At 41.6% G+C, this 24,508-nt stretch overlaps 1 protein-coding gene and 1 pseudogene across 2 annotated transcripts; both read left to right on the top strand.

The window, feature by feature from the left end:
- Nucleotides 1-167: 167 nt before the first annotated feature.
- On the top strand, nt 168-11,654 carry LOC310771383 (DDB1- and CUL4-associated factor 1-like; the record flags this gene model as incomplete). Its single annotated transcript, XM_083664007.1, has 8 exons — nt 168-401; nt 2,014-2,107; nt 3,424-3,528; nt 4,036-4,109; nt 5,699-5,788; nt 6,564-6,710; nt 10,189-10,330; nt 11,564-11,654. Coding segments are annotated over 8 exons (900 nt in total), but the record flags the coding sequence as incomplete, so codon positions are not given.
- Nucleotides 8,099-9,587, top strand: LOC310771379 (annotated as a pseudogene). The gene has a single exon. The product of its transcript is annotated as an uncharacterized misc_RNA (transcript).
- Nucleotides 11,655-24,508: the final 12,854 nt, after the last annotated feature.

The following is a 24,508-nucleotide window of genomic DNA, read 5'->3' as shown; positions in this document are numbered from 1 at the left end:
CTCCGTATTTCTTTTCCTCTGAACCTCCTATTGTCCTGTCTCTCATCTTTCCTTTATTTCTCCTATTGTCTCTCTAACTCTGTCTCTCTGTCTCTGCGCATTTTTATTCATTCCTCTTTTCTTTTTGTGTTTTTCCATGTCTCCTTTGCCCGCCCCCTCTTCTTCAGATCTATGACATCCAGACAGGTCAAAAGACTCTGACGCTGAATGAGCCCGCCCTCGCCAACAACTATAAGAGGAACTGTGCCACCTTCAACCCCACCGATGACCTGGTGCTGAACGACGGGGTGATGTGGGACGTGCGGGCGTCACGGGCCATCCATAAGTTTGACAAGTTCAACATGAACATCAGCGGGGTTTTCCATCCCAATGGCTTGGAGGTCATCGTCAACACGGAGATTGTATCCTTTTTAAACTGCCCACTTTTTGAAAATGATTTCCCAACAATCCAAAAATACCCAAATAAATTTATATTTTACTTGGGCATGTTTCTCTTCCACTGTTTTCCAGCTTCAGCTAAAAGGCCGTAACTGCATTAAGACCAAGACATCTTCTGTCCTTGACACTTGTTTAGTAGCACCTAGGCAGCTAACTGTTGTTCAAATGAAATCTAAACTTGAGTCACGACGTTTGACTAGGGATGCACAATATTGTTTCATGGTGTGCCAATATCAGATAGGCAGATATTTTCCAACTCTTTTGACCGATTGCAGCCCCTTCCCCCCCTAATTTCAGAAAACCTCAAGTCTCTCCTGTAGTGGAATTAACAATTATTATGCCTACTCTTATCATGATGGCCCACTGGCAGATGCAGACATAAATACAATGCTTTTCAAAATGTACACATTCACTGTGCTAAAATCAGAAAACTACTTCAACTTAGGTTATGTAGATTGTAGAACATGGCATTTTTATTTATCTGGCATTTTCTTTCAACCAAAACTGTCAGATTCATCCTACTTAAACAGGCTTGGATAATGCTCTCCCTGAGAGCATTGGCAGAAATGTTTGTTTCGGGCTGATGCCAGTATTTCATTTTAAAGCCTTTATGCTGATGACGTGCTGATATCATTGTGCATCCATTTGACCCTTTAACCGGTAGGGTGGGAATCACCAGATGCCCACGATACGATACTAAAATGATACTTCAGTCACGATACGATAGTATTGCGATATTGCCGATATTGCGATATATTGAATATTGCGATATTTCGATATATTGTCTAACTCCTTTTCCTACCTTTTTCTTGACCTCACCGGAAGTAAAACATGCAGTGTTTTTTTGTTTTGTTTTTGCCCAAAATGTAGGCTACATTATTAAGCTTCTCTGGACTCAATATGCCACTGCAGGCGCGGACTGCAACATCGGGCGCTTCGGGCAGATGCCCGGTGGCCTGGCATGGCCTGCAAATCTTTTTTTTTTTTTTTTTTTTTTTAATCGATACATGGCGTCCAAATATCGATACAATATCGTCAGGCAAAATATTGCGATACTATGGTGTATCGATTTTTCCCCCCACCCCTATTAACCGGTTGACCCTACCTTTGACCCTTTAGAAACGCCAAAAAACTGTTACTGCTGTTTATCCTTGTAGGACTGCGATGTCATCAGAATGTAATGATCAGACTTAAAGCCCTCAATCTGTGATTGCAGTACGATAACCTCTGTTAAAATACTACTACTTGAATATTTTGTGCAAGGACTGGCTGTGTGACCGTTAAACATGTATTTTGAGAATGGCTTCTTAAAATGTTGCACTCCCTGGACTAAAATACATCAAACTCTGGTAGTAACAATGGATTGAGTAGGCTCCAAAATCGACAGGTTTAACTCTTCCAGAAAATATGTAATTTTGTCTGTTTGGATCATTGTATTTGTACTCGCTTTGCAATGTTAACGGGCATAAAGAGACCGGGTACCTAGTCTCTGTCCCCAGCACATACCCTTTGTACATCTCAGTAGTGTTCTGTTCAGTGTTGTGTTGTAGCTGTAAGCCTTGACCGCAGCGTCAGTGGGACCTGAGGACCTTCCACCTCCTCCACACTGTCCCCGCCCTGGACCAGTGCAGGCTCGTCTTCAACAGCAACGCCACCATCATGTATGGAGGTACGGTGTGTAATCTAGCTTCTCCTGAGAGAACATTTACTAGCTGCCACTTCAACCGATTCATCTTTGAGAAATTCGAGAGTGAGAATCAAAGTCCTGTTTAAGATGCTCCAATAGAGTACATGTAGCCTGGGAACCTGATGAATCTGCAAGATCCTTTTCTATTTGCTCTGGCATTTGCAAATTGGTCTGGCAATGCCAGGCTAGAGTACATGTACTGTATGTCTCGTACATTACTGATTTATTGTAATGTACTAAATAGGTATGGGTCAAATCTCAACATTCAATATATCACAAACATATGCAACACAAAAATATGACAATATGTATCATGGGGCAGAAAAAATTAATCATGATATTAGCCAAGTTTTATTCAGCTGTAGGAATCATAAATGAGGTGGCTTGACCATCACAATCCCAAGCTCCCGTCCAAATGATATTATTTTGTAATGGCATTTCTAAATTGTTCTTTGCATTCTAGCAAGTTAATGACATTGTTAGAAAGATTTGTGACTCAGAAATAAACATAATTCTGCACAGTCAGACTTTACCATACCATACCAACTTTATTTGTATAGCACATTTAAAAACAACAATGTTGTACCAAGGTGCTTAACAGATTGAAAAAATATATATAAATAACACCTCACTCATAAAACATACACAGTGTCACATTTAGAAGCATCAAACACATAAAACAAACACAGTGTCAAATTTAAAAATATCAAACCACTCAGGCTGTGCTAGGGAAAGGCCAGAGAATAAAAGTGCGTCTTGAGACGTGATTTAAACGCCTGCAGGGTGGGGGCTTGCCTAACATGCAGAGGCAGCTCGTTCCAGAGCTTGGGGGCTGCCACTGCAAAAGCCCGGTTCCCTCTGAGCTTCAGCCTGGATTTCGGGACGGCCAGGAGAAGCTGATCAGAGGACCTGAGGGTCTTTGAAGGAACATAGGGTTCCAGCAGGTCAGAGAGGTAGGTGGTCGTGGGTGCTAGGCCATTTAGGCATTTAAAAGAAAACAGCAAGATTTTAAAATCAATCCTATATCTCACAGGAAGCCAGTGGAGGCAGGCAGAGGAGTTAGAGCTAATATGCTCGACCCCAAACGAGCGAGTTAGCAAACGAGCAGCGGCGTTCTGGACTAACTGTAAGCGAGAAAGACGTTGTTGTCATTGAACTGTTATTTATTACATCGTATCATGGTCTGATTGAATCATGAACCCCATATCACATATCGAATTGTATCATGAGATATGCAGATTGTCCCATCCCTACATTATAGCCTAATGTGTTTTTCTCCCACACACGCCTATGGATAGCAATGCTGCAGGATGATGAGGAAGACGATGTCATGGACCAGCAGATGAAGAGTCCCTTCGGCTCGTCATTCAGAACCTTCGATGCCACCGACTACAAGCCCATTGGTAGGCTGCACCTCCTGTTTACTGCAGACTGAAAGGCCATTGGTCAGCTAAATATTGTTTTTATAATACCCTGCAATGCCATTGGTTGGCTACATTTCCTGTTTATATTTTAGTAAATGGTCATTGGGTGGGGCATATTTTGCGGTGATATCGCCACACAAGTCTATTGGCAAGCTGCAGTTCTACTTTGTACAGTATTACACTGTGAGTCAGTTAGCAAGCTTTGAATTTGTTTCCTCTCGTACAAAAATATCTTCATCTCCAACTATGAATTTCTGATGTACTTTATGAGTCTTATGAAGTACTTCTGAGGCCCAGTAAGTCAGCTGTACTTCCTCGACACACTGTCATCTTACCAAAGCAACGTATATACTGTGTGAGTGAGCTGCAAGCAACTGTTGTCTTTCCCCTGACAATATGCACCAGTGGAGCTTACAGTAGGTCTTCTAATTCCCACTGAGTCTTGGCTGTAGGTTATAACTCCAATCACTGTATTTTGTTTTCCAGCCACTGTGGACGTGAAGAGGAACATCTTTGACTTGTGCACTGACACCAGAGACTGCTACCTGGCTGTCATTGAGGTACTAAGCTTGATCTCTAGCCTACATCTCTCCAGTATCCTTTTTAACACGTTGAGTGCCAATGACGAGATATCTCGGCTTACAGAATCCAACCGTTGAGTGCCAAAGACGAGATATCTCGGCTTAAAAAAAAAAAAAAAAATTTTGACGGTGGGACATCGATCAACCCCTTTTACGTCTCCTATACCAATATTGGAGGAAGAGAATGTGTATAATCTATTTTACCGACCAGCTAAGTGGCGACAGTGCTCTCCCGACAGAGAGAATGCCAACCAAAAACAGCCGCGGGAGCAAGCCATTCTCAAGGAAATGGCATGGCGATTTTACAGTCATCAGTCACCAGACTCGCCCGAGCCGCTCTCGGTGTGCTGAGAGCGGAGAGCGGTGCTGGCGTGGGGGATTGCAAATTTGCATAATAGATTATGGATGAAACACACTTTGAAACACCCGCAGAAAGGCCAGAATCGCACGCATTCCGAAAACCCAGAAACGAACGAGCCTCATTCTCTTACTGTAGGCGAAAACGCTTTCACGCTGCTGCACACCGGCGCACAACGGTGGGGGGTTCCAAAAATAGATTGGGTGGGCAGCATAAAGCCTAGAATCGCACAAAGCTTCATCAAAGCTCTCAACCGAAAATCCATGAAACGATTGAGTCCCATCCACAGTCCACACTCGCCGACGAGGGGCCGCCAGAGAGGGAGGCTGCTCACTGCTCAGACAGGCAGGAGAAACTGGCTTGTGACAAACGCCACCAGACACGCCCACGGAGGGAGGAGTTTAAAGGAGAGGGTGTTCAGAACTATATTGTTCAGATGTCTGATCTCTCACTGATGCCAAAAATAAATGGTTAAAGTGACTGTTCTGCCTGTTTGATTGAATTTCACAAAACTGCGATTATCTCAGCTTGCTGTCTCAGACGCTCAAACCATGCTGTACTCAACGGCTAATATCTACATAACTACTAACTCTACAAACTAACTCTTTTAGACAGAGAAAGCACACATTCTATTAGTACTTTTGTGAACTTCGTGTTCACAAAGTCCAAGCAGAAAATGATCCTCGGCTCTTGTAAAATGAGCCAGAATCCTCAAAAAACGGCTTGGCAGAAGCTACCTACAGTAAAAAAAAAAATGGCTGGCAGTGAATGTGTTAAGCTTGGAAGTTAGTTTGAGAAGTTAGCACTGTATGTGCTTGTATGGATATACAATATTATCACTGTTCACAGAGGGGATTTGTTTGTTGTATTTTATTTGAATTTCTTCTGAATTACACATAATTATTATTAGCCTAGAAATGTGATCTTACTAAAGTACTGGAGAAAACAATCGCCATTTGTGGTGATATTTGATATTGTGGAAATACACAAAATATTGGCCCACGCCTATCAAAAATCTTCTAGCAACCACGAGAGGACAAAATTCCTCTCGTGGGAATCACTAAAACACTATTATTATTGTATTGACTGGTTGTTATTGTATTGACTGGTTGTTATTGTATTGACTGGTTGTTATTGTATTGACTGGTTGTTATTGTATTGACTGGTTGTTATTGTATTGACTGGTTGTGTCTGCGTCTTTCCTCCGTAGAACCAGGACACAGTGAGCACCTTGGACACAGTGTGTCGTCTGTACGAGGTCGGACGGCAGAAACTGGCCGAGGAGGGAGACGACGACGACGTGAGGAACACACACACGACTGTAGATACTAATGTTAATTTGTAGGGATGCGCGATATATCGGCAATAATATCGGTATCGGCTGATATCCTATCGGTCTGATGAGCAAAATAATGGCAATGTTAATATCGGTTATCGCCGGCATCTGCCAAAATGTCCATATTGAGAGGAAACAATGCAGAAAATCTATGATTTATGGGCTTTTCAAATGTTTTAGAAATAAAGAAAGACATTATGTTTTTCAAATCCACAGTGTTTACATGTGTTTTTCACTATGTACAACATGTGATTATCATAGAAACTTGTTTTTATACAGATCAAATCGACATTGGTAAATATCGGTTATCGGCCATACAGTAGCAGCGATGTTAATCGCTTATTGGTATCTGCCAAAATGTACAGTGCATGCCTATTAGTTTGTGCGCACATTGGTGAATGTGTTTTTTGTTTGTTGTGTGTCTGTGTCTGAAGTATATAGGGTTGCACAATTAATAGTACCGTATCATTTATAATTGTATATCATGATTTTAGATTCCACAGGTCATAATTGTAAAGTGTTAGCATATTGGCACTCTTGAAACAAAATGCAAAAATAGCAGTCAAGTTTATTCCTCCAATCATTATTACTAAAAGTTATGGAGATTATCGTTGTAGCCATAATCGTGCAGCTTTTGTGATACATGAGGGTTAGAATAATGAGTGAGATTCTGACAGCAACATTAAGGATAAGTTTTGATTGTGACAATAATAATCTAACTCATGTTATGCTTCTCCAGGATGAAGACCAGGATGAGGAAGACTCGTCAGACTCTGACGACTCTGACGACGATGATGACGATTTGGACGCAGACCGCCTCATCGAGGAGCTGGCCAGCGACAACCCAGACATTGCAAGCGGACGCGTCTCTCCCACAGATGATGAGGTACGACACTTCACAAACCACAACCATCTGTGATGTCACAATGCTGCTGATGTCACTGATGACATCATCAGTGATGTCACAATGCACAATTGCTCAAGTGACATCACTTATGGCATCAGTGATTCATGACATCATTGATGACATCATCAGTGGGACAAAAATTTAAATGGAGAGAGAGAACAGAGATTGCCCACATGCTCCCTTTTATAATAAAAGGAAGGATTAAGAATATAAATGTATTTATATCTCTGGCCTTGGGATCCCCAGTCAGAGCTGGCTAATGTGGCCAGGGAAAGGGAAGTTTGGGGTCCCTTGCTGGAACGGCTACCTCTTCGACCCGATCCCGGATAACAGGTTGAAGATGGATGAAATTGCTTTATTTAACAAAACAGTTGCAACATCTTCAAATGGGTGTGTTCATAAATTCAATCTGAGCATTTGGTCTCAGATCAGAGCACTCTGGACAGAGCATCAACAGATTTTACTCACATAACATAAAATATGAACAAGAAAGAGGAGGAAAAGACAGATTTTGAAAAATAAAGAAATAAGTGGGTAAAATGCAGTCTAGTGTGTGTCCATTTTACCTCAAAGAGGAAAATGTTAACTGCAAGCATTGCGATAGTGTTGAAATACAACAACTATGATGGCCCATCTAAAAATCTGACATCCAACCAACTCTGTTAGAGCCTGCAGGTGCATCACAGACGTGGCATATCTCTGATATACAGAAGAAGCAGGAATACAACATAGATTACTCACTGCCTTCCGCATTTCCCATGTATTCATATAATACATCTTTAATAATGGCCAAATCATCAATATCCCCTTTTATATTACAGAACAGTATTTTTCTCTGTACAATAAAAAGGACAATACAACATGAAACGAATGTCATCCTCTGTAACATTTAAATTACACATGACAGTCAAGAAAAAGAACAAGGGAAAATTTGGCCCAAGACCACGTGCGTCATGTAGCAACCAGGCGACCTCATGCAACTCAAGCCCATTCGAGGAAACTCCATCTTTCAACAGCCCAAGTTTGGCAGGTTTAAATATGTTTTTGATATCTTCAACCTCTGGCAGATGTTCAGCTCAGTGTAACACTGACACAGAACCATTGCCAAGGCAACAATAGAACATACTGTACGCAGAACTTCTCAACAGAATGGACTTGGCCCTCTTACAGTCAAGAGTCAAAATACCTGGCATCAAAATATTTGGCATGACATCATCACTGATGACATCACTAATGACATCACTAATGACATCATCACTAATGACATCATCACTGATGACATCATTGATGACATCATCACTGATATCACTGATATATAAAAAGCCTTCTCTTGCCCAGTGGGAGGTTATTTCAGATGATAATGCAGGATGGTTGCGTTCATGAAATTCATCGGGGTTATATGCAGACTCTTGGGACTCGGGGGCGGCCCCGCTGTCCAGCCACAGGAGGAGCAGATGGACTGTGGTGCCGCGACCCCTGACCCCGCTGATGCTGCCACTCTGTCACAGGATACATTGAATGGAGAGGAGCGTTTGAGTGAAGAAGAGAAGGTCAAACGGTGTGCAGAGCGATGCAGATTCAAGAGGAAGCGCTGTCAGAAACATAAGAAGCAGGAGCAGGTGAAGCATAGTGAGAGTGCTGAACAGGACGACGAGGATGGTGGTGCGGAGTCTGAATTGGATGAGAGTGAGTCGGACACAGACATGGGCGGTGAAGAAGAGGAGGAAGAGCAGAAAGAGGAGAAAAAAGCAGAGAAACCAGCCATCTCTTGCAAGAACGGCACGGCTCCGGCCATGAGCCCTTCAGGAATGAAAGGTCTTCAGAAGACCCAAGCCAGACCCAGTGAGGAGGAGCCGGAGTGGGATGTGAGCAGTGCCTTCTTTGCTAATGCTGCTAGCCATATGAAGCCCAAAATCTCCAGTCGCAAGTCCAAAGAAAACAAAAGCACTTCATTGGCAGAAAAGGGGATCGAGCTTGCGCAAAAAGGGCAATACTCTCAAGCAGTCAGTATGTTTACAGAAGCCATCAAATGTGAACCCAAGGATTACAGGTTCTTTGGGAATCGTTCTTACTGCTACATCTGCCTGGAGCAGTACCCTCGGGCCCTGGAGGATGCCGAGCACTCCATTCATCTGGCCTCAGACTGGCCCAAGGGACACTTCCGCAAGGGCAGTGCTCTCATGGGCATGAAGAGGTACAATGAGGCGGAGAAGGCTATGGAACAGGTGCTGAAGCTGGATCAAGACTGCGAGGAGGCTGTCAACCATCTGTTTACCTGCAAAGTGCTCCAGTTGATGGAGCTTGGTTTTGAAGAAATGCAAAGTGTCCGATTGCTGGAGAAATCTTCTACTGTACAGGCTGTTTTGGCCTCTTATCCTGAGGTTGCAAGGGTTGGGAGCCAGGATTCCTCAGTGGTGCAACCAGGAAGCCCTTGCCTGTCTTTGTGGGTGGGAAGCGTGACAACTGAGGTGACTGAGAAACACCTATGGGACCTTTTTAAAACGTATGGCGAGATAGACAGTGTCCATGTGCTGCATGAGAAATTATGCGCCTTTGTCAACTTCAAGAATGCGAACATGGCCGCTTGTGCCATGAAGAAACTCGATGGTTATACTATTGAGAACACGCGTTTAGTGGTGCGCTATCCCCAACGTCACACCCAGAGGTTCCCTCCCATTCCACTGAAGACCTGCCTCCCTGTCACACAGCAGGCAGGGGCAGCTGCTGGGCCCGGACAGCGCGGCCAAGTGAATGGAGAGGAGTGTTACTTCTGGACAACCACCGGCTGCCATTTTGGGGAGAAGTGTCGCCGCAAACATTCCTGATCAGAAAGACGAGGACAGGAAGCCCTGGTAGCCCCAAGCTCTGCCTCAGGAGTGTGCAGGAAACTGGACTGAGCCAAGGGAACCGGCTCTCCATGGCACATGAAGCCTATCTCTGCTCCTGTGGACCCTCTCTTTAGAAATTCTGACTCTGTGGTCTCTTGTATTTGTCTTATGTAATTTTGTTTAAAATGAAATGAATAATAAAAAAATGATTAAAACAAATAAAAATAATCTGACTCTAAAGTAAACATGTACTGTCTACCTGTTTCAGTGACCAATAGTTTAACTACCCGATTTGTCCCAGTTTTTTACATTTACTTTTACTGGCTAGCAAATCTTTGTATTATTATCTTTGTATTATTACTGTTTTGTATTATTACTGTATTATTGGCTAATAATACAGTAATTATTAGCCAATTTTAACTAAGACACTGATGACATCACAGTTGCTTGAGTGACATCACTGATGACATCACAATTGCTCAAGTGACATCACTGATGACATCACAATCGTCACAGACACCGCCACCCACTTAGCCAATTTGAAAGATGTAATCTGATTACTTACTGTGGCAATAAAATTGAATCTAAATCTGAATGTGTTTTTGTGTTGGTGGTTTCTGCTGTGAAAGGATGATGGCAACTTCTCTGCCTCCCAGCTTCTTCGTCTCCTTGGCAGCGACAGTGACCAAAGCGATGATGATGATGATGACAACAGTACTGACAGTTCATTCAGGAGTGACAGTTCAAACAGAAGTATGAACATCAGCAACTGTGAGTAATGCTGTTTGTTTTTTAGGTTTATTTTATTTTTTAAACATATGAGCAAATTAGTTTGCTCACTTGTGTGTACAGTATGTATAACGTCTTAGCTTTTACAGCAAAATGCATAATGTAACTCATGTTTAGCTGTCCCATATTGTCAGTTCTTATATTTAGGTTAGACAATACATCTGAAAGTGAAAAGTAGCTTCAATCCAATAAATCAGTTAACAAACAATGCAAGTCGTGGGGAGAGCGTTTTTCACCAGAGCCCTCCATGATGTACTCATAGTTTTGGCCCTATTTACATCTCGCTTCTCCCTGTTGTAAACAATGAGGAAATATGCAAACATACTAGAAACAAAATACACCCCAACGGTGAGCATACTGTGTAGATTAGGGACACTCAACTTGCTTTGCCCGTGGGCCACTTTCGTGAAATGATAGGTGGCCAGGGGCCAGTTACTAAACAAACAGTATACATTTTTCTGTAGTGGATTGTAGGTTTTTGGGGTGTCAGCCGGAGTTTAGTCTGATGATGTTGTGCACACCGGATAGTTAGTTAGGTTAAGTTAGTTAGGTTAAGTACGTATACAGTAAGTGCCTGGGTAGTGAGCAGACGGCGGTATTTGACAATTTAGCTGGAGCTCAGTCAAACTTTATTTCACGTTAGTTTGTATTGTGAATTAGATTCAAATTCACAATGAAAACTAACGTGAAATTATTAGAAAATGGTTGGGGGGCCACTCTGCACCCTGTCGCGGGCCGCATCTGGCCCCCGGGCCGCGTAGATCATCTTTCCTAATCGGAAGGTCTTGGGAATAAAGGTTGTGTGTCTATCGGTGGTACCCAAGGAAATGAAAGCTACCTTGCTACAGTAGATTGTGTACTCGATGAGCATTTCTAATAAGAGAGAATATATCCCCACAAGACAAATTTTAGAGGTTGTTTGGGGTAACTGGAAAGTACCCTGAATTATTGTTAATAATGAAAGTATGAATGCAGTAACTAGTTATTTTCAAAGTAACTTTCCCTGAACACTGAATACAGCTGGACCTAGACTCACTATATCACAGACGTTATAATATCTATGTTAAAATGGTGTGGGGGAAACAGAATGCATGCAAAGTAAATGAAAGAAAGAAAACTGATCGCCTTACATTTGTGCGTCTTTTTGTGTGTGTGTGTGTGTGTGTGTGTGTGTGTGTGTGTGTGTGTGTGTGTGTGTGTGTTTACATGCTGCAGTCTTCATAGACTGAGACCCTGAGAGGAGCAGCACTTCTGCAGCGCCCCCTACCTACCAGGGGGAGAACGGCAACAAGGACTTCTGTTTCTGAAACACTCAGTTCTTATTTAAACAGGCAATAATGGCCTGGAAAAGTATTCTAAATGTTGGACGGGAGGTTTTTGTTTTGGACTTTTCACTCGACCTGGCTTCCCGGCAGCCTCTCTTTTCACTAACATGGAGAGAGGGAGGAGAAAGCGTCAGTGTAAGTTATGAATGAAGTATTTATGATGTTTTGTTGCCTCTCTGCCTATATGCTGGAAGAACATTTCAATGTAGCTACGCTGGAAATGAGACTTTCGTTTTGTGTTCTCATAGTTTCTTTAACAATTTTATTTAGATTTTTTCATTAATGAGGTCACAATAGCATCAATTGACCATGACTTACGGAGCTAATCCTAAGTGTCATTCATGGTCTGCATTTCCCCATGGAGATAATTTAATATTCAGAATACTGAGTGGCATAAAGTGAAAACCTTGTACAAAACCATGTACCTCGTTTTCACATGAATGGTGGGATCACAGTGGCTCATTTATCTTTTACCCGTGACCCATTTTACAGCAGTAAAACTTTGAACACAATACACTATGTAATAATTAAAATAAAATAATTGACCGCTAGTAATGTAATCATTTAAAGCTCTAAATGCACATTGAAAAAGAACAACTATTTCCCCCGCTGTGTGCTTTTCTTTTATTGTTTTTTTATTTGAAAATCTGGCTCCGTTAGGTCACCCGCAGGGGTGCTCTTTACACTTCCTGAAAGATTCAGCCTGATCGCACGTAAAATGGCATAGCTGGGGCCGAGCACAAATCTGCTCAAACAGAGACAGACAATTTGCATTCTTATTATTCATAGCTTTCAAGGGGCGTTACGTGCTGCCGGGAACGCCCACCTGACGGTCAAAAAAAAAACGTGTTCATTCCGCTGCCCGCCGAGTCGACTAGTTTCTCACGCTGTTTGTTCAGCCAAAATGCCGGATACCTGTTGTGCTATCGGTTGCACTAACCGACGAGGAGACACGCCTGGCTTGTGCTTTTACAGAATCCCGTCGGAGAAAGAAAACTCAGACAGGAGGAGGTTGTGGATTTGTGCGATTAGACGTGGTTCAGTCGCTGGGGAGGGCAAATGGCTTTTTTTCTACCATGAAAGTACACACGTTTTTGCGGCCAACATTTCATCAAAGGTAAGCTCAAGTAACGTTAACGGGGTATTTTAATCATTATTGTAACGTTACTTGAGCTTACCTTTGATGAAATGTTGGCCGCAAAGACGTGTGTACAAACGGCTGAACAAACACAGCGTGAGAAACTAGTCGACTCGGCTGGCAGCGGAATGAACAAGTTTTTTTTTTGACCGTCAGGTGGGCGTTCCCGGCAGCACGTAACGCCCCTTGAAAGCTATGAATAGGATAATTTCTTTGCCACAGAATCAGATGTTGTGTGACTATACAGCAGGCGCTCCTTGAACGTTTGAAATAGAACACTGACCGTTAAACGGGTAGAAAAACTGACTGGAGGGAGGGGGGCTTTAAAGAGTACATGAAACATTTGATCATATGACTACGGTAGTTTATTTGCATTTCATCTCAGACAAGACGGGACACTGCTGAAATTTACCTAGATTTGCTAGAAAGATGAACCACAATTGAGCTTTTCGCCAACTAGGGTGCTGCTAGAAGATGTCACTAGGTTGACTGTACAGTACAGTAGTGGAGTACATGCTAATTCAAGTGTTGGTAGTAAGGATTTTCAATAGTAAATATGCTCACAGCATATGCTGTGTTTCTGACTTGGATTGTGGTTGTTTTGATTAATCAAAATCCTCACGACTGTACTGTACAGTCAACGTAGTGACATCACGCCAATGGACTCTGTTCTAACTTCTGGGCAGCAGCAGATGGAACTTCTTTTTTTGCCGTCAGATTTTAATTTGATGTTTCGTTGTTTGTTAATGTAAGTTGTTTTGACTAAGTTGTCTGTCAATTTAATTTATTTTAGTTTATTTCTAGAGGGGTTGATGGCTTTGGGAGTAGGAGTTGTTAGTTCCTTTAGTCCCTGTGCCTGACAGGCATATCTTTATTTTTTTAACTAGCAGCACCAAACAGATGCTTGGACATTGGGGCTATAAGTCTATTTGAAAATCTATTTTGTTTGTGGTGCTCTCTTGGTAAAAGTTGAAAATACTTTTTTGATACTATTGCTCTGCTTTGTGAGCGCACACACAAAAACATTTAACCCTGTTTCCTTTTTGAGAATAACAACAGAAGTCAGTGCTGTGAACAGAGGTTACTAGTGGACAGACACACAGTCTTTGTCCAGCTAGTAACGACAATATCTGGACAGGAAGGGCAACATCTGGGTATTACTCTTTTGTCAGTGTTGAAACCTCTGTCATACATGAGAGACTGACTCTTTTGCAGAGGTTGCATTAGACTTTCAGGGTCGTAAAAAAAATATTCAGTCATTTCTATTATTACCTGTGTTAAAATGACAGATAGCCTTCAGATTCTTCTGTCATTGTTCAAATAAGAGAAATCTGTAAAATATGGAAAATATTCGGTTAACACGACCACTGCTCCGTTGGTAGCAGGTTTGTAGCAGCCGATGATTTAATAACTGCTGGATGATGTAATATCTTGCCAATGTGACAAAAATGTCCCTCTACAGTACATAGGATGATACTGTAATAAAACCTGTTGATGTAATAAATCAAATCAAATTCTTACAGTAAACAGCGATTACTTCCTACAAAGGTGGTATAACTGATGCACTCATTATAATCTTGACTAAAAATGACTCTAAAAAAACTCAAGCAACCACATTCTTCTTACTTTGCATCATCAGGGATGTATTCATTATCCAGGAGTTTATATTTTCAACCCATTTAGAGGGACAATTTATTAGTTTGACAAGTTATTATATTTTCAGATAGTTTCTTCATTATCAGTTGCTTCAGCGTTTCTCGATGCACGTCATTTCGTTTTGGTACAACTTTTCCTCCTCAACAGTGGATCTTGACATTGGTGACATCTCAAGTGTGTATTTTATAATGGTGTCTTTTTTACCAGCTATTCAAACAAAGGAATTCACTACGGGTAAACAACACGGCCAGTATTTGTGGGAAATCTGAACCTATACACGTGAGCTACATTTGTCATACCACCGTGATGTAGACTTGCAGTTTAGTTGACGCAGTTTCCGATCTTTTGAAAATAATGTGCGTCAAGCAATCTGCAATTCTCCAAGATCTCACAAAGACGAAAGCCTGGATCTTGTCTCTTGCTGTTAAGTGTTGTTAAATGTGTTTTTGAATGTTCTGGTGGTAAACCAGTTAGCGTCGCTGCTGTCGAATGAAAACCTTTTAACTCTCAAAAGTCAAGAATTAAAATAAATGCTTTTTTTTTTTTTTTTTTACTGATAACCAGTTTGGGGTTGTGAATGGAGTTTTGTGGGCCCTAGGGGTCATATGCACATGAATGTCAGTGTCTCCCATTTACTATTTAAATTCTTGTGAGGGGGAAAGAAAAGAAAAGTTGAAATTGGAGTTAGTGTGATTTCATGCCACAGCAGCGTTGTTCAGAGCCATAGATCCTACAGTTTTATAATGGATTGTATTGTCTATAATTCTCTGCTTAAACAATTTTAAGTGGTGAATCAAAATCTCAGTCTACATGTATTCTACAGTTAATGAGAACTACTTTAATAATAAAAGAACCTTCTCCCTTCTTAATAGCTGTTTTTCAGTTTCACTCTTAATACTTAAGCGAGTAAAATTAAGAAGTTACATTAGGAGTCCTTTTTCCATTACAGAAAGATATTTTGCGGTGGACAAAGATGTTAATTCTCTGCAACACTATGAACACTGCTGGTTCTATGCAGGGTTTATTTGTTTGTTTATCTGTAGACGCTAGGATGCTAGGAGGAGGTACGAGATCCTCTAATGTGCTTACTTGAACCAACCACTAGAGGTCTGTGTTACACAGCATGGATTTGTGACGGCCATGCATAACTGTGATTGAACTGTTCTGCACCATAAATAACTAGCTTTCCTCTATATAGCAATCTATCCTGGCCACAAACAAATCTGAATCATACGCAGCTTGAGCCTCTATTGCATACTTAGTGTGTGTGTGAGACAAATTCAATGAAACTCACAGAAAAAAAATAGAGAGCGCATGATCACTTCCATCTACTTCTTCCTTTCAAAGGAAGTACTGTAGGCTACATTAATAATTTAAACCCAATAAAGGTAACAATGCACAATTGTATCAACATAGAGATCACAGAGGTTGTGGTTTCCATAGACCTGGTTGCTTGTTTCTCTCTAGTCGTAAGATCAACACTGCAGAGGAGTTGGAGCATGTTCTGCTGCATCGGCTGGTGAAGCGCCTGCACGCCTTCTGAAGCCGGAGCAGCTCTCCCCTTTGCCCTCGGCCCACTCCCACACTCACACCTGCCCCCCTGAAGGAGTGCAAGAGGTGAGCAGCATCATACATGCTACCAGGCACTTTCAGGGAGAACTTTACCGAAAAACAACTGATTTATTTTGCACATGATCTCACACAATGAAAACTGTAAACAATTTTGCAGGCTTTCATTTAGTTTGAGTTTAATTTGAGTTAAGTTGTGTACCAGTGATGTAATTTGTGCATGAATGACATCACTGGTCCACAACTTAAATCAATCACAGTTCTGACTATCTTACTCATTTATGTTCACTAAACATGGAGTCCTGTACTTTTGCTGAATTCAAGCCAATTTGAAACTTAACCTATGTGGTTTGTTTCATAGTGGGTTCTTGTTGCACACCAGATGCGTTAAAACTGCCGAAACAGACTCTTGCCCATGTTAATAGATGGGCGATACATGCGGTACGGAAAAACGATGCACCGGTTTTATGTTTGTCAGATCCCTCATGTGTCTGACAGATTACATGAGTGTGGGTCTGTTTGGAGACGTACTGTAGGCTATCTGCTCCGGAGCTGGTGGACATTAGCCCTTACCCCATACCACTGATGGGTGCCAACCCCAAATAGGGTAGCCTTATCTGTACCCTCAACCCTCTGTTTAACCTTATCTGTACCCCCAACCCTACCTCTTGTTCTATTTACCCCTTTACTCCGTCTGTCCCCTTCACTCCTTCCCCTCATATTCCACTCCTCTCTCCCCCTCCATCAATCCCTCCTCCACTCTCCCTCGCTCTCCAGCCTCACCGTCTCTTGGCAGGCATCATAATTTACAACAGGCTGTTTTTGCTGACATTGGCCCTCGGTGGATACCGTACATTCTCTCAGAACCATAAGTCTCCAGGATTGCAGACTCATATTTATGATCCCCTATCCTGGCATAAAGGGAAATTGGTGTCTTTTTTGTACCTACTGGCAGACAGTGATCACCTGTAAATGGGAGGATAAATCACCCAGCTATGGTGTTTTATGATACTGTCTCTCTTCAAGGAGTCACAAAAATACAAGCACTGGATACATGTCTGAGGTGGTGAGAGGTTGTGGTCACAGAAGCTTGTTGGTTATGTCAGAATAAGCTGCTATGCAATATAATGCATTTAATGTATTCTTGCCATATGAAAAAAGGGTGCGTTTTCATTTTTGTAATGAGTGCCAAAGTGGATCTTAATTTACAGACTCAGAGAGTCAGACTTATTCTGACACCGCTTTTATGGACATCATGTACCTGTCTACACTCTTTACCTTATGCAGAGCTCTCTCCCTTCTTTTTTGTCTGCAGCTTGTTGGTTATGCATTCAGAGCAACAGCACACATTTTTTAAATTGTCTGATTCACTTGACAGTTTTAAGTGGAGAGTGACATGAAACATGTGAGGGAGGAGGGGGTGGAGCCACTGAGCACCACAACCTATATAGTCTCACCTATATAGTACAAACCACTTTGGGCATAGAGAATTGGAGACCACATGATGGCCCATTACATTGTGGGTTGTTGTCGCCATATGTAGTGGCACGCCTCTTTGTTTACATCGGTTTACATTAATTCATTACAAAAGTACGCTGTCAGCTTAATGTACTCATTCATTACATCACATTCATCATTTCATTCACAATTGGACCGGATTAACTGCAAGATTCCTTACCGAGAGAAGCTAAAGAAGGAAGCAAAGTAGGGCTACGGTGCTGACTGACTTGTTAGCAGGATTATGGAAAAACTATACTTCACTTTCATTCAACTTCGTGGAAGGGCCAAAGAAGAGCCCATTCAATTTTGGAGTGGATCCAATCTGACTCAAGAGATTTGCATAGCAGACTGGACTATTGGACTTGGCGGAGGCCTGCGCTCTCCGAGTGCACTTCTAGATACAGAAAGTGTTGAGAGAGAGAGAGAGAGTGTGTGTGTGTGTGTGTGTGTGTGTGTGTGCGCGCAAGAGAGAAAGAAAGTGTGACAGAGTCTTGGTTCATTGGGCACTGGGTTTGGTAGACCTCATTAGAGATGAAGCTTCATAATAGAGGACACTCACTAACAATCCTGGTGCTTTGACCCAGAGGGGTGACGGGGTTTAGAGAAGACAGGCTTGGACGGGGTCCCCCACTCACTTGGGTTCCTAGGGCTCCTCTGTTCCTTCATTCCTGGAAGTTATTTTCACAGTAGAAAGTGATTTATCCTGTGGAAAGAAGTATCTCCCGAATTGATAACATAAATAGACCGAGCCATTAGATGATTGGCCTAGCTCCACGAAGGAATAAACAGCAAATATTTTGGCACCCATTGTGCAATAGAAGCGATTTACTGTGTTTTGCCCTCCGACGGCCCAGCAAAACAGCTTGCTTTTTAAATACCACTGAGAGATCGATGAGGATTGGAGCTGTACACATAAAAAACATCATGTCTCTGTTAATAGTTTCAAGCCAAAATGAGACCATCCACCATCCGAATAAATCTGAAAAATACTCGATTGATGTCTTGTTTTGTTTTTTCAAAGCATGAAAGTAGAACTCATTATGAAATACAACGACACATCTTTCAGAGGATGGGCTCATATCTGTATCTTTGAAATATCAAAATAGGTTAACAGTTTTTTTCTAAAATACAATATACAGCCTTTTGTCCAACTCTCCAGAGCAGCTTTCCCACTGTTAGCACTTCCTTATGTCAAACTGGCAGAAGGCAGGCAGGTTCATGGCCTACATCTGTAGCGGAGCAGAGAGTGCAATTAGAGTCCATTTAGAACCCGAACCCTGAAAACAATTGATAACGATCAATAAGCTCCCCTTGAGTGTATCCTCAAAACTCTCCTCTGCATGGAAACCTATATAGCATCTCTCTTCCACTCTCAGATGCTCGTCTTTCTCCCTGCATTTCACACTGTGCTCAACTTACCACCATGTTTCATTCATCTTCCTGCCACTCTAATTCCTCATACTATGCACCGATATATCGGCCGTATATCATATCGGCCGATATTGGCCTTGTTGACAATAATTGGCCTATCTGTCTTGTGATGTGTTAGGGATGTCGCCGATGCTTGTTGTTGTCTTGTTGTTGTGTTTTTTTGCCGCCGATGATGATGTACAGAAGAAATGTCCTAATGGACAAAATACTTAATTAATTTAGCTGCAAAAAAGTTCACCGATTGCAGTGGCCAATAATTAAATGTGTATGATTGAACTTGTGCTCATTCAAAGATACGGTAGTATGAGGAAGGGCTCAAAAGTCTTTAAAACAGCTCAGTTATTTTTTGTAATGAAGATGTCTTTGTTCCCCTGTCACAAAAGGGGTAATACAAAAAAGATGTCTGTATCAGACAAATTGCTATTTCAAACATTGGTACCGGACCAGAATTTCACAATGGATGCATCCCTACCTCATGCCTTACAGTAGCCTACAGTTTGTTCTTTGAAGCGATTTGTTTCAAACACCAGCAGCAAAACAGCGCTCAGTTGATATCAACCTTGCTTTGGGGATAATCCAGTTTTGGTCTGCATCTACAGTAGTGAATATATATCCATTCACCCATTCGATGTTCCTAAGAATACTAGAGAAATCAATAAGCGTATAGGCATAGGGTGTATTATGTTGGAGCCTGATTACATTGTCGTTTCTTTTTCTATTTACATACATGGCCTCAAGACCCTCTCGAAGTATAATTTTTCTGCATCCCCCTAAGTCAGGCTATGTTTTGTTAGATTCCAAGACAGAATCCGGCCCAGTCCATCACTTTGATCGGCGGATCAAAATGTCCGAGTGAAACACAGGAGCCATGAACGTGAGGAGCTACATTGTTACAGTCTGTGAGTGACTAGCAGGAGCCATGAACGTGAGGAGCTACATTGTTACAGTCTGTGAGTGACTAGTCGCACCTCCTTGGAGAGCAGCAGTCAATCCTGACGCTGTTTCTAGATGAATGGGCAGCGAGCTGAGTCACTGACGGGTCCAACAGGCATCAGCAACCGCATCCACATAGCACCACGCACTGCAATAATGAGCCCACAGCTGTCCAAACAACCAGCCATCTCCCGGTTTCCCTGTCAACTAGTTCTTGTCCATTCCTCTTAGCGCGACATATTATGGCTCTGGACTGGAGAGACATATTATGAAAGTGCTTGGAGCTATTTCATTCTTTATGATTTATAAGAGTTCAATGTCAAAGTTTTGACTTCGAATGGCACAAATGTTAATTCTTCCCTCAGCAAATGCTGCCTTACCTCCCTCCTTTATTAATTATTATTTTCTGTGAAAGTATGGATAAGCAAAGGTTATGAATTACCAGAGGTGTGACCAAATCAGCTTTGGTCGAGTGAGTCTCAAGTCAAGTTCCAAGTCTAAATGTAGATTGCCAAGTCAAGTCAGAACAAATCAAGATTCCGGCCTATCAATTTAATGCCTTAAAGAAAACTAAATATCTTGGACTTTTCAATGCAATGTGGTTTTAATGGGATAAAAACGTGGGCATGAACATCATGAGTTGGTCAGTCTGTCTGCTTGACAATACTACTTTGCTGCAATACAAATTTAAGTGAGATGAACAGTCTGGAATCTTTATCTCATTATATAAAACAGATGTTGACAGTTTTTTGCTTTGCGGAAATAATTTGCAGTTGAAAAAGGTAATAATTTTGCAATAATGCATATATCGCAATAGCCTACTATTGTATCATGACTTAAGTATCATGATAATATCGTATTGTGGGGCATCTGATGATTCCCACCCCTATCTATATAGATATAGATATAGATATAGATATAGATAGATGGATAGATTTTTGTCCGGCCACAGCTATGCTGTTTTACGTGCGATCGGGCTGAAACTTTCAGGGGGTGTAAAGAGCATCCGTGCAGGTGACCTGACGGAGCTGGATTTTTTAATTGGGGCAGATTAATTGCCCTGATTGCCCTAAGGCTGAGGCTATAGTTCAGTGATGATGTCATCAGTGATGATGTCATCAGTCTGAGGGAGAGAGAGAGGGAGTCATTGCACGCACGCCAATAATGCAGGCGAGGCCACGCAGTGCGACGCGATGCGTCGAGAAGAGTGCTTTACCCAGTACACTGACGGTATGCAAGTACCTCATAGGACCCCACTTCAAACAAACTGAACTATCCCTTTAAGCAAAAATGACCCCTTTTTAAAAACTCATTCTTCATGAGCTGAGTCACTTTCATTGATCCATAGCTTTTAAGTTAGACTCATTTTGATACAAGTTACACGAATGTTCCAACTGTATTCACATTTAACTTACTACTTTTCACAGCCTCTGCAGGCAACTAAAGCATAACTAATCCCATTTCCCATGCAGAGAAAAATGCAGAGGATTCTTGGACTTCTGAAGGGACATACTGGAGTCCCTTCAGAAGTCCAAGAATCCTCTGTTGTTGACAACATGACTTCTGACAACTTCCTATTGCAATATTCTTGAGAATCATGCGTCCCCAATCCCCAATAAGGGAATGTTTAGTCATGCCCTCCTTGTATGACTAGAGGAAACAGATGTCATGTTACAGTGGTCACTGGTCACACACATTGCTCAACTGCCCCGGATAAACCTTTTCTTTCAAAGAGTCAGGGACAGAGAAAGAGTTCAGAAAGAAGAAACAAGCCTAGTTGTGGGCTATGTGTGATTCATCAGGGAGAGTTTAAATTTGAAAGTGTTAAGAGGTAATGCTTGTTTGCTAAATAAAGTACTCTATCTATCTATCTATCTATCTATCTATCTATCTATCTAAGATCTTGTGAAACATTGGGGTAAATACGGTGTAATACGTTTGGATATTCAGCACAAAGTGAAAAGTTTGTATCAATTGGCTGCTGACTATTGCTGCCAGCTGTAGGTATCGATCATCACCAGTATTACATCTGGGATATAATTTTCAGGTGACTGTCATTATAGCGACCTGTAGACAAAAATAAATGAATTAAGCACACTTATAAAATCGAAGCGGAAAAAAGTAAAAAAAAAAAAGCAGACGTTAGATGTTGTAAAATCACTGTAAACACGGCTTCGCAGGGTTATTGCTTAAATAACCCTTGGGGGTTATTATGTGTGCTTAATTCATTTATTTTATTGGGCTATTGTCTACATGACATGTCATTATAGTGAGCTGTAAATTATATCCCAATGCAATAATGTTGTCGTCACTCACCTGGCCTGATGATACCTACAGCTGGCAGCAATAGCAGCACCTTTTGGGCTTGTGTATTTATTCTCATTTATTTACTAGCAGGCCTTAGTGGATCAGTCTAAAAGATGCAGTGCATAGCCCTGCACTTGTAATTAGTGATTGAGTGGAGCTATTTTGGTGCGCAGTGATCTTTTGTTTGTGCTACAGTACTTGCTTATACATTTCTGAGTAAGATGGATAGTCTGTGGTATTAGCTTGAGCAACCGAGGAGTAAAGAATCATGCAACTGTTCACCCAGTGCAGTCTTAGTGAGCCAGGGCCTAATAAGTGCCCCCTTTATCCAGTGTGTGCTTTAAACCAGATAACAAGATTCCCTGCTTTTGACCAGTGGCTTTTCTTCTAACTCCTTTGTTCAGTTCATGTTGTCTGAGAGGAACTAAAGGAGGATCTGGTGTAGTGGCTTTCTTGTGTACACCTCTTGAGACTCAATATGGCCATGAATTCAAATAGCACCAGCTCTGATTCACCCGTGATCATGTGCTTCTCAGAGAACTTGTCGACGAGATTGAGTATCTGCCACGTTCTTCTCATTGCAGTCGTCTTTGTTGTTTGTTTTTGTCTTACTGTAAGGCACCAGCTTCCGCTTAATTAAGAAAAACATGAAGTCTGCCTTCATGTGTTTGTTTAATAGTGAAATAACAAAAGTCAGATGGATAGAGAGAGGTTGAGACAAAGGAGAACGAACGCTCGTGGTGATTCAAAGCCAGGGGCAACATGTTGCTGCAGAGGCAGGGACATAACGTGCACCGCTGTGAAGAGGCAATTTTGTCATTTGTGCTTGGGGAGAAGAAAATAACTTTTTGTAGCATTAACTCAATTGAACAACATACCACGAGAAAGCTTGGCTTTATGTACAAGGAAATTATGCATGCTAATATTTCCACAATGTCAAAATAAAAATATACATATATATATTTCATCACAAACATACATCATGTCCAGATTAAATGTCTAACCGTTAAACTTATTTTTTGGTTTTACTTGAGTATTTTGTCTGCTTGATATTATAACACCAATTTAAAATGTTTGATACCTCCTTCAGTGCCACATTTGTATACCTTTCACATTGTTCGTTTTAATTTGAGACCAAAACACAAATCGCAGATGATGTTAAGGAAATTGTGCTTAAATTGTTTGATTCTTGTAAGAAGCATTCATTTTCTCCTGTATGAATTTGAATAACCATTGCCTTACTTCAAGATATCTGACTTCCCCGTGTCCTGGTTTGGTACCTCAAAAAGCCTCTGATTTCCCTTTCAGTTGAATTGCGGATTCCACTCGCAGATAAAGATTTCCTGCAAATGTCTCTGTGAGGAAGTGAGACAAATCATAGAACGCAGAGTAAATGTATTTACATGCTATGACTAATGCCCAACATACTTTATTGTAAGCAAACTAATTTCCCTCAAGACTAATCAAAATGATAAATTAATGGTGCCATGGCAATCCACAGCCACAGCTCACGGTGGGTGTGAAGAGTGTGAGAGAGAGGGCAGAATGGTACAAAATCTATCCTGGAATATCTCATATCTACTTAAGGAATGCAAAAGTATAACCTCCCTCTGGCAGGAAAGGAATGTTACCTGCAATATGCCCAACTACACTATTATAAACACTGCCGTTTAGAGAGAGAGTCTTTGAAATAAATCAATCAATCAATCAATGTTGAGGCTGTAGGGCTGCTAGGATGGAAAGAGCTTTGGCCTCATTAACTGTGATGGGGCTCCATGTGCTGGGCTGCTACTCACTAGCATGCGCAAACAAACAAGGAGAAGTTACTTTATGGTCTAACTCTGAAATTTAAATCCTGGTGACTTGATCATCTTTTTCTTGTTTGGCCAAGGAATCGGTCAGTAATATTATTACGATGCTCAGATTAGCAAATCAGAAAAAAGATCAAAACTGGTGGCACAGTATCTAATCAGACATGATCAATATTCAATACTGAAACCCGTAACTTGAGGAAGTGGAAAAAGTGAAGAATTTCCATGTGCCGCTTGTTTCCTGTTGTGTAATTATCTTGGACTCCAGCCAAGTGAAGGTCTTTCTTGTTGCCCAGGCGTGAAATGCAGTTCCAGGGTCAAGAGGCTATCCAGAAGCAATTATTTAACGCACTGTCCAATCAGCCGTCTCCAACGATAGCCGTTTGCTTCCAGGTCAGAGGAGAGGAGTAATGCATGGCAAAGTGCTCTCTGAGTCCAATCACACTTTCTGAGACAAAGGTGACAGTTCACAGTACTGCGAGTATGTTAA

The sequence above is a fragment of the Poromitra crassiceps genome, assembly GCF_964638095.1.
Source record: "Poromitra crassiceps genome assembly, contig: HAP1_SCAFFOLD_576, whole genome shotgun sequence".
Taxonomy (NCBI): Eukaryota; Metazoa; Chordata; class Actinopteri; order Beryciformes; family Melamphaidae; genus Poromitra; species Poromitra crassiceps.
The sequence above is the reverse complement of the archived record's forward strand: the minus strand, read 5'-3'. Positions and strand labels throughout refer to the sequence as shown.